General features: G+C 45.5%; 1 protein-coding gene across 3 annotated transcripts in view; it reads right to left on the bottom strand.

Annotated features, from left to right (window-relative positions):
* HECTD1 (HECT domain E3 ubiquitin protein ligase 1) overlaps positions 1 to 11672 on the bottom strand; it is a 127809-nt gene that overhangs the window by 88838 nt on the left and 27299 nt on the right. For all 3 annotated transcript variants that reach the window (XM_019518919.1, XM_019518922.1, XM_019518920.1), the window contains exon 2: positions 1731 to 1965. In XM_019518919.1, the coding sequence (XP_019374464.1) occupies positions 1731 to 1965 (235 nt within the window). The remainder of the gene's footprint in view (positions 1 to 1730; positions 1966 to 11672) is intronic.

The following is an 11672-nucleotide window of genomic DNA, read 5'->3' as shown; positions in this document are numbered from 1 at the left end:
GCGAGGCATGGAACGGAGCTGCTGCTCATCGAGGGGGCGCGGGCATGTGCCCCCAGGTCTGTGCAGGGCACGAGCAGGCTGCAGGTAGGGGCTGAAGTCGGGCTGTGCCGAGTTCTTCTCAGTGGGGGTTGGGCTCGGTGCGGATGGCAGCTGGAAACAGCTGGGGGGGCAGGGCCTGAAGCCACCTCAAATTTTGCCATAGCCCCCAACTCCCAGTATCACTGCCACCTCTCTGGCACAGTCCTAGCTCTTCCCAGCGCATGAGTGGAGGCGGAGTGTTGAGCCAGGACTGCACTCTGGTCAGGTGGTAGTGGTGCTAGGAAGGGGGGGCTATAGAAAAATTTGGGGTGGCTGCAGCTCCAACCCCCATAGACCCTCTCCAAGTGCTGCTGCTGCCCACCCCAAGCTCAGCCCCCACTGAGAAGAGCCCAGCACAGCCCCAGCTCACCTACCCCACAATGACCTGGGGGCACATTGCCCCACCCCTGTGCTCCATGGGATGGAGCCACAGCTCATCCAGGCTCTGCCCCACCCAGCTGGGCAGCACCTGTCTCAGCCCCTCCTCCTCACCACAGGGGGCGTTGATCTGCACCCCACCCCACACGCCCCTTTCACCACAACAGACTTACCAACTGCACACAGCTCTTCAAGCTGCCAGGCTGTACTCCTCACTGCCTGTGTGCTGCACTGCAGCTGCGTGCACACACGGGCATTTATTGGCCATTTTATCAGCTGCATCAGGCTGATTTCCGATATAGCCAATTTTCTTTATAATCGGTGCTGATCCAATATCAAAATGATGCATCAGTACACCTGTAGTTTAAAATAGTAGTTCCAGGTCTCCTTCTGAAGAAAGAGCTAGGACAATAGAATCCCCAATTGAGGACTGGACAAGAGGCACCGCAAGGGCAATAACCAAAAGAAACCAACTGCCTCATATTAGATAAGGTCTTCTCTTTTTCTGAAGGGCAGCTACTCCATAAAACTGCCTGATTAACATCAGTAGTAACGAGAAACCAAGAGTTAATGGATCTGGTGGGATAAGGAACCATTTACTATATCAAGCATGAATGGAGAGAAAGGGGATGGGAAATAAATGAGATTTGGGGGGAATCCAAAAGTTAGCAAACGGTGGACTGGAGTAAAGTGAGTATAACATGTGCAGGATTAAGTATATTTGTGGGCATGAAAGTCCAAGACAAGAATGTGCATCTGTGGGGTGCATAAGGACTACAATCAGATACAATTACATAATGTGGTATAAGGGAATTCCAAGAATAGCTGTTTTGGCTAGTCAATTGATATGACCATTTCACAAAACCAGTTTTAAAAGGTCATGTTCAGCATAAGTGGATAAGCAAAAAGTAGTTCACTCATATTCTGTTACATATATACAACTAAGTTTCAGATGGTTTTTCAAAATTCCTTCTTTTTCGCATATTTAGAAGTGGCATATAATTCTGTAAAATTTAAGTAAATTTTCAAGACTCTTTTCTTTCAAGTTGTGTTTTGTTTTTTTGTTTTTCAAAAAGGGGTTATCAATTTACTGCTATGCTAAATCTCAAAGAAGGTCCACACTTCCAGCTACATACAGGAGTATACCACTTTCCTCACACAAATATAATGATGATAACCACTTGCTATCAATCTGTATTATATATAGATTTTTAAAATGCATTACATTTTCTTCTTCTTATAGAAGCAACAATTTAGTAGCAAAGAACACTTACCTTTACACATTGTTCAGCTAAGTCTCTGCTGGTTCTGTTGTTAAGTTCAACAACTACTAGACGATTACAAAGTGCTTTTATGGCTCCATCTACTCCTACAATCCTACGGGTACATTCTGCTGATACATCCAAGTAATAAGTTATGGCACGAGCTGTCACTTCTAACACGTTATCTGGAGCACTTTCATCAAGAAAAATTTTGCAGAGTGCTGGTAAGAAAGTCCGAGGAGGGCACCTATAAAAGGCAACAAACACCATAATTTGTTACCCACCTACTTTCCCAGTTCCTCTAAATCACAATATTTCAAATACTTCAACATAAGTTAACATTTTCCCATATAAGTGTTATATTGGCAACAAAACTGATTCATTTCTCCAGGTAAGAAAAGAAAAAATATAAGCTATTTGTGGATCGTACAAGAATCACCCTTAACACGTGTTCTTTTCTTCTATCATTAGATGGTTGAATTTTTAAACAGAGAAAATGAGCACAGTATAATGCTTTTAGTGCACCCTTTGCTCCCCTCCCCCACAAATACTATTGGATATGATTCTACAATATTTTGGTATCAGTCAGGCACAAGATTAGTACATTGTGGGACCTAATCACCAAAGATTTAGGGAAAAATGAAAAATTTATTTTGAAAGCATAGCAATAGTACCTTATAGGTACACACATTTAAGAATTTTTTTCTGCACTAGCACCAACTAATGGTAAAAGGGAACCAATGATTTGTCAAGCAGCTAAAGCTAACGTAGCATCTAAACTTCAGGTGCCAAATCAGAAACACAGCTATACTGCCCCCCCCCCTTTTTTTTTTTTTTTTAAATGTAAGGTACAGATTTTGATCTGCAGTAGGAGATCTAGTTCAGGTTGATAGAAGTCTATGATTCTTTTTAAAAACATTTTTCATTCAAGTCATTAGTGCTTTTGAAAACAAACCAGTTTAAAACGAAACCTGAATGTAATAAAACCTAGCACTTAAGCTTACTATAAATAATTAAAATCTTTAAATAAAAAATAAATATGCTGAATTTCCAAATTTCTGCCATCGATTCCAGGCTGCATGCTTTTTCTCATACCAAAAAGTAGTATTAAATAAGCATCTGAAATTAAGCTACATAACTCCTTAAATAAAATGTAAATAGTGTACTTTTCCAAGGCAGCAAAAAGATGGACCAAATCTAGCATAAAGGCTCTATTCAGCTGTACACTGACATGTTTTAATGACTATATAAATCAATTAAAATGCATCTTTTTTCAGAAAAAAAAAGGAAGAACTGATTTTGTTTTAAAGTTATTAATATATAATAAGACTTCCTACTTACTAATTAAAATCGTGTTTTAAACCACAATTAATTAAGCCAGCCTAGATCTAGGAATCCTCCCTGAATCGACAGAGGCAGAAAAAAATTGGCTATCCTTTTTGGTTTATTTAGCTACATCCTCCTGTATCACTGACTAAAATGTCGGTTCTTGCCTGAAAACCCTTTAATTAATCCATGGGCTTTATCAGATGAGGGGGAAAAAATTATCCATAGGTTGGTTACTCATGGCCCCAAAAAGTACACTGTTATTGCAGAAAAATCATTGTCCTAGTGTACCATTCCCTAGCAGAACAAAATGCTGATTGTTGCATATCTGGTCACATGCAAAGTAATAAAATACTGCCAGGCAGGAAACAACCCTTTGTTTAAAATGCCCTCAGATTCCTTTACCATATATACGAACAAGCTGAAATCTGTCAGAGTTAAGGCTGATAATTTTTATTCCCATTGTCTCCCATTCTACCTCAGCATTAGCAGAGACTCTCATTAGTATACATAACAGGGAAAAATGCATCAGGGTCAGGGAACAACAGAACAAAGATTAGAACATCAGAAAGATTTTAAATCCATTGTTTTGCTGCCTCCATTTTTTCATCATTGTAAAACAGTGAATCTGTATTTTTTATTTATAGAATACTGTTCACCAGGAAAAAAAAACATCTGGCAATTCCATATCAAGTAGTTTTACAAACACCACATTAGGATACTACAATGCAGAGATACTAGATCCAGGATGCAATGAAGGGGAAAGGAAAGGAGAAGGGAGAGGGGCTCCAGACTGGCCACATGTGGGTACCGCATGCAATGCAGGTCTTGGGAACAGGCACCGCATACGATGCATGTCTGTGGGCCCTGCACACATGGCTCGTCAGAGTGTGTAACACAAGGGTGTCCAACCTTTTTGAATGTGGGGCCAGATCACAAACTTTTTAATCAAACGGGCCTGCGAGCCATATTCAAAGACCTCACAGGAAGTGGTATGACATCACTTCTATCCTGAGGTGATGTGACCTTTGACACCAATGAAGATTTCAAGAATATATGAAAGGGTCACAAGCAAACTTTAAAAGTGGGTTCTCCTTTAAATGAGAAAGACATAACTGTGGCTTTTCTCTTGTGGGCTGGCAGAGTTCCAGCCTGCAAGGGGCTACTTGGGGGCCCCCCGCCATGCCCCACACACTGGGGCACTGGGGTCCGGAGGTAGGAGCAGCGAGTGACACTGGGTCGGGACTGTGAAAGGCAGGGACCACCCCCCCCCCCCCCCACACACACACACACACACAGGTGCCGGGAGCCCACAGTCACTGGCTCGGCCCCAGGGGAGGCACCATCTTCCCAGCCCAGCCCTACCTGCGGTGCCCCAGCTGGGCAGGAGGCAGCAGAGGCAGATGATGTGGGCGAGCCCAGCAGCCGCGCCGCCTCCGCAGGTCCACGTCGCCGTGTCGCGCCAAGCTGTAGGGAGCCGGAGCAGGGGCTGGGCGGCACCTCGGGGCACAGTGAGCACAGGCTCTGCCCAAACCCGGTGCCACCCAACGTGGCATGGCCAATGCCAACAGCCCAGCAGGAAGAGGCACCTGCCTGCGCCGCTCCACCTCCGCCAGCGACCTGGGGCTGGGCGGCCAAGCCGGGCTGCTTCTCGCCTGCAGGCATGAGTGGCAAGTCGCTCGGGCCAGGAAGTGGTGGCTTCCCCATGTGGTGCTGGGGATGGGAGGAGGCGGGCCGGGGCTGCACACCTCTTCCCACACAAACCGTGTCGGCAACGTCAAGCTGACGCGGTGCATGTGGGAACCTTGTCCCTTCCCCAGCCCTTCAGCAGCCATTAAGAAGCTGCTGAGGGGCTGGGGGAGGAACAAGGGGCAGGAACGAAAGTAAACCATGTTTACTCTGGCTTCCCATCACAGCACCACGGGCCACAGAAAATGCCTTGGCGGGCCACAAGGTGGCCCACAGGCCATACATTGGACAAGCCTGGTGTAACATTAATGACCAGATGACATGACTCTATAAGCCAAATCTGGCCTGTGGGCCACATCTCTGATGTCCCTATGAAGGAATAAGGGGTGTAGGTTGTAGCGCATTTGTCTAAGGACAAGCAGACAATGTTCTTTGGCTGAATCAGATATCTTTTATTGGACCAACTTAAATAGCTGGAAAAAAAAATTTCTTAGCAAGCTTTCGGGTTTAAAAACCCATAGCCTGACAAAGTGTTTTTAACCCCAGAAGTATGCTAAGAAAATTTTTTCCAACTATTTAAGTTTGTCTAATAAAAGGTATGAGATTCCCCCAAAGAACCCTGTCTACCTATAAGGGAATGAGGCATTTCAGTATGTTTAGTTTCAATGTGACAGTACTCCATGTAGTCTGCCTCATTATTTTGTTGCTTCTCCAGTTATCTTTAGGGGTCTGTTTAAAATTGCAGTTTTGCAGATTTCATGGAAACTGCAAAATCCAAGACTAATCGGCAAAATCAACAAAAACAAAAAACTTTATTTTTAAGTGCTGGCTCTCTAGAGTGAGCCAACAGTCCTTGCTGCTGCTGCAGCCCAGCCTTGCAGCCCAGCCAGGAGGGGAAGGTGGCAGCTGGGAGGGCAACACAAAAGGCACCAGAAAAAAAATGGCTGCTGCCTTTCATCCCTTCTCCCTCCCCCGCCTCACCCCCCACCTCAAGCCTCTCAGCCAATTAGTGCTGAGGAGCAGGGCTGCCAGAGCACATCCATAAAATGTCTGTGGAATTTGCTCTTTATACAGCGACTGACCTATGAGAATTGGTAAGTCTAACCACAATTTAAGTAGACACCTTAGGCACCTATATACATGCCAGACTCCTGCTCAAACACATGCTAATTAACACGCAGTGGAGCAGACTTTATTAACAGAATCTGCTTGAGCATGCCAGTTAGCATGATCTGCAGCCTCGTCATCACATGTACTCAGCATCCCCGCACTTTAACTAAACTCTACTGAATGAGCTTTAGTTTAAAGTGCCCCCACTGACCCCTTGAAGCATGGGGATGCTGAAAACATGAGAAGCTGCGGATGCTTTAATCAGAGTGGCTCCCAACCCAAGAACCACTCTAACTAAAAAAGTGCTCTGCCCTGATCCCACCCCAAAGCACATATAAAGACACCTTTAGATACCTTTCCTGTAATAATATGATGCCATCACTAATATACACTGCTCTAGAGCATGCTCCTCCCCAGATACAACAAAATATATTTACCAGTAACAGCAGCAGCAAAGTTCAAAAGACAAAACTGAAATGAAGCATGTACATGGAAAGGGATGATGACAGCATTACAATATACATAATTAAATGCCACAAAGTATAATGAATGAGCCTAGGTACTACTCTCAAAAGACAGTAAAAAAATATCTCGCAGATAAGGTTCTTTGGATAAATGGGATATCTTCTATTACACCAACTAAATTGTTGAAAAAATAGTTCTCTACAAGCCTTACAAGCATTGTGTTCTACAAACAACCCTCTTCCAGCATAAGGAGAGTCTACTGGTGCTTGTGTGCTCTCTTGACTGGAATAGAAACTTATGACAATATGCAAGATGCAGGTCTGTGAAAGTGAAAATGCAAATGTGTGGCAAGGAAGATCAGAGGGGATGGGAGTTAGTGGGTGAGAGACATCACCCCTCCATCAGACTCTCTTGAATACTCCAGCACCAACATTTCCTTTTTAGACACTACAATCAATATCCAGAATGCTGAAATACAAGCCACCACCTACAAGAAACCCATGGACCAAGATGCATACCTACACAGAACCAGCATATACAGCAAGAACACTGTAATATACAGCCAAGCCCTCCCATACCACTGAATGTGTACTGAGGAGAAGACTTGCAATCATCACCTTCCAAATCTCAAAAGGACTCTCTCTCAATAAGGACACTCCTCCAGAGAGACAAATCACACTTTTAAAAGAGCCACCTCTAGATACCAGGTGAAGAATTGGTGCAGTACAAATGGAAAATCCCCACGGATCATACGCCATTAGTTATGACCAGAGATCCTGGTTTTCCGTTTCCCAAGGAAAAACAGAGAAAAACCACAGATTTCCCATTTTTATCATCAGAGAAAACATGGATTTTCCTTTTTAGAAGAGAAACCCACAGATTTCCCCCTTTTGCAGCTCTGGGAGCTGTTTGCAAAAGGGGCAAGGAAACCCTCAACCCTGCCAGGAGAGGAAGGCAGGGCCCAACACACACACTTACCAGAGGCTGCTTCAGGTGTGCTCTTCTTGCTGGAGGTAAGTGGGGTTTGGGGGTTATGGGGCAGGGCTGGGCAGGGAAGCTGACTAGGGGCTGAGGGAGCAGGAAGGTATGCAGCCAGCCAGGCACTCCAGCCTGGAGGGCTTTTGCAGCCTCCCTGATGAAGTGCTCAGCTGGCTGGAAACCCCTACCGCTCCTGGCCAGCCGCAAACCTCCCTGGCTCCCTCCGCCTCCAGCCAGCTTTGACACACCCCAGCCAGACACTCCGGCCAGGAGGGGTGGTTTGCAGTTGGCCTGGAGCGGCAGGGTTATCCATCCAGCCAAGCACTCTGGCTGGGAGCAGGCAGGCTGCAAACCCTGTGTCACAAAAGCTGTGCTCCCAACCCTGCTGCCCTCTCCCAGGCTCTCCAGAGTGCAGCATGTGCGACTGGCGCAGCAGGGCACAGTGGGGCCACGCACGAAAGCTGCCTGTCACTGCAAGCTCCGTGCTGCCCTGGCCACACTTCCTCTGTGTGCATGGGGGCAGTGCACATCTGCCCTGCCCCCACTCCCCCCACAGATCTGGGGTGTGCAGGTCTACCCTGCCCCCCAGGAGTGCACGCTGCCACTGGGAGCTGGCCTTGCCCGAGCCTGCAGCAGGCAGCAGCAGGGGGGAAGCCGGATCATGCTCCTGCTGTAGCAGCTGCTGCCTTCCATTGGGGGCAGGGACACCAGCAGGGCTGTGGGGGTTCATTTAATTTAATTCTTTAAGACCCAATTCTTAAAGAAATCTTTCCAGAACTACTCATCCTGGCCTTTAAACAGGCACCAAACCTCACCAACCTCGTTACCAGAAGCAAACTTCCTATGACCCAATGCAAACCAAATGGATCCAGACCATGCCAGGATAAGAAATGTAAAACCTGCCAACACTTCTCCACTGCTCCCACAATAACCACACCCTACAACAAAACCATCAGCATTCCCAGATCTTACACATGCGCCTCCAAAAATGCAATACAAGAGGGCAAACCTGCCTCTTCCATGAGGGAGACATAACCCTGGACATAATGGCCACAAAGTTCTCCTTTCTTTCTCTGGAAGATGTTGATTCTAAAGTAGTATGGTACAAATTAAACCTCAAAAAGGTAGAAACTCAAAAGCTCAGAGAGGGTTACAGCTCACTGTGGCACTGATGAACTAATTTGCAAGATGAGGATTCCCCAGAAAGTTACCTCCAAACCTGAGGAGGCAAGCTATGGATTTCTACAGCAGGGAATGTCAGCCTCAGTTTCTGGGTACGTTTACAGACAGACACAAACAAAAAAAACATGTATTTTCCCCCAGCATATTATTCATCATAATCTTTGATAGGTTTATGGCAGGATCACTTTACAGATGAATATTAAAAACATGGTAATTTAGCCTAAAAGCCCCTCTTCCCCCTCAAACAAAAGTAGTGGCATTGTGGCAGAAGCCAAGAGAAACTAACAGGCTATACCGTGTTAATGAATCTGTTTTGTTCTACACAGGCCAGTAGGCTAACAGAAACACTCACTCTAATATTAATCAAAACTAAAAGCATTAAAACAAAATAACTAAAGGTAATCTATATTATACACTGCATATGAGATGCAGATACTAGTAAAGTTTCCATCTTATAGCTGTGAGAATTGAGAAAAAACATATACCACAGTTAAGGTAACTCCACTATTTATGCCTTCAGGTTGGGGCGGCACAAAGCTACACAGAATTCAAGCACAACAAGAACAGACACAGCTAACTCATTTTTTCCAAATGAGATGTATATACATACACCAAGAGTAGAATCAGCATCAAGAATCATCTGAAGAACATTTTCACTTTATTTTCAACCCTCTGCTGAACAGATGGTAAACGGGGCAGACTTATGCCTCCGTAATTGCATATATACAGTAAAAGCCCTGTTATCTGGCATTTTACTAAGCAGAATACTCTATTAACCAGATTGGGGGCAGGGGCAGCGGGGGGTATTGCATGCAGCAGCCACCACTACCACTCACAACCCTGCGCTGCTGCCGCTCCGAACACCACCACCACCCACCCAAAAACAACCGGATCCAGGTAACCAAAATTTTTAGATACCCAGCACCCCATTCGGGCTAGATAACAGAGCTTTTATTGTACCACTTTCTCCTACTACCATGGTATACCTTTGTTAGAAAGGCAAAATACCTTGCATCGCTACAGGACCACTGAGAAAAGCAGCCTATATATTCATTCTAGTTTATGACCCGAGCATGATAGCATCATAACTGTTTTTATCCTGTTGCTTTTGTTTGTGCCATGTTAACTAAAGGAACTAAAATATTTCAGAAAGGAGAACATATGATAGAAAAATAGGTAAAACCTTTGTTACGACTTACTATACTTCAAACTGAGAAAGGACTCAAAGCTAGAACCAAAACCAACACCAGCACACTTCAGTGTTTCAGATGGATCGCAGAGTAAAATAAATACAGTTGTGAAGGGAGAAGTGCAAGGCAACAAGAAAGACCCGAGAAACACACTCACCCCCATCCTTACCTCAGGTGAAAAAAAGGAGCCCAGCTGAAGCCAGGAGCATCCCGCCGCATTTCTGCAGTGAGTGTTCCTTCTGCATTGGGAGCAAAGGAAGTGGGAAAAGTACTTCTGGCCTCAGAGCGGGGCAGCAGAGAGAAAGGGCTCTCTAGAATGCACCATACTGTGGCCATCCATGGAGGAAAGGCAACAGGCAGCTGGCACAGGTGGTTGAAGGACCACAAAGGAAAGGATGGACCCTTAGGTAAGGACCGAAGCCCAGAGGACTAAAAAGGGTATCATACACGGTGTGTGGGTATATGGGTACAGGGTGAGCTGTGCAATCTTGCTGGTGTAAAAGGGCAAGACGCCTCCGTACCAACGAGGCAAAGAGAGGGATACTCAGCTGTACCAGGATCAAAACCAGCAAGTTACTTCACCCCAGGCCAATGCAGCTCACATGGAATTGATTCAAGTTGGTTTACCTTGAGAACTCTTAAATGAATCGGTTCAAGGGTATGGACTCTCAGTGAATTGATTTTGGTTACAGACATTTTAATGAATTGATTTACCAGTATATGAACCCTTAATGAACTGACTGCAGTATATGGACTCTTAAATTGATTTAAGTCAATTGGATCCCTGAGTCCATCCAACTGATGGATACAAGTCCTAGTGAACTGATTTCAGTTGAATCCACTCTGGTTTACCCAACGAATAGATTTAAAGTTAACTGGCCATGGAAATCCCACAGGATCAATTTAAAGGACCCTGTATGGAATTCCTTTAAATTGATGGGTTGGTAGACCTCAAATGAATTAAGAGCACCTGACCAAGATAATCATTTGGATAAAGAATGAATCTACCTGGGCTTAGGGAAGCTACAGATCAGCAGTAAATTGCTGTTAGAAAAACTTCCCCTTCCGGAATTACACCCTGGAGCGGGACCCTCAGGTCCATACAGGGCATTACATGACCTAGTCTAGGCAACTAGATGAGTAGCCTGTAAAATTCCTATACAAAGGAAGTGGAACTTTCATCCAACATCACAATCGGGAGCACAAGACCTAAACACGTGACCTGCTGGATGAGGTAAGGGCGAGATGTAAGGGGAGGTGGAGCCCTATGAAGACAATCCACTGAGGGACAGTCCCAGACCTATCAGTCAACACAACCAGTTCCCAACATTAAAGAAAAAACAAAAGATATGGAAGGCAAGAGAACAACGCTGGAAAGCGGCGGGGCAAAGTTGACTTCCCCCCGACAACACAAGCCCAAAGGGAGGTAATCCCAACACAGATCAAAGGGAGCAGGAGGGCACAAAAGCCCCCATGGCTCACCAGAAGCATCCAAGAATGTCTCCTAGCTAAAAGGGAGGCGTACACTCAATGGAAGGGAGGGATCATCACCAGGAATAACTATACTGCGGTTGCTCGGGGATGCAGGGGGGCAGTCAGGAAGGCCAAGGCAAAGATGGAACTGGAACTAGCTTCCTGAATCAAGGACAACAAGAAGTCCTTTTTTAAATACATAGGGGGCAAAAAGAAGGTACTGGTTAACATAGGGCCTGTGCAAGACACTAGGAAATTTGCTCATCACACCAGATGACAAAGCTAACATATTTAACGACTTCTTTGCCTCCATTTCCCCGAGCAGGAACTGGATCAGCCCCCCCACTGGGCCCCCCTCAGGACCCAGGGGAGGGTACCTAGGCCAAGTGTCAGTGAGGATCTAGTTAGGGAACTTCTGGAGGCACTGGATGTATTTAAATCAGCTGGTCTGGATGATCTCCACCCCAGAGTGCTGAGGGAATTAGCTGAGGTCATTGCGGGACCCCTGGCATGGCTTTATGAACACTCATGGTGTTCTGGT

This window comes from Gavialis gangeticus, unplaced genomic scaffold (genome assembly GCF_001723915.1).
Source record: "Gavialis gangeticus isolate Ggan-Ray unplaced genomic scaffold, GavGan_comp1, whole genome shotgun sequence".
In the NCBI taxonomy this organism is placed as follows: domain Eukaryota; kingdom Metazoa; phylum Chordata; order Crocodylia; family Gavialidae; genus Gavialis; species Gavialis gangeticus.
This window is presented reverse-complemented; position numbering and strand designations above follow the sequence as displayed.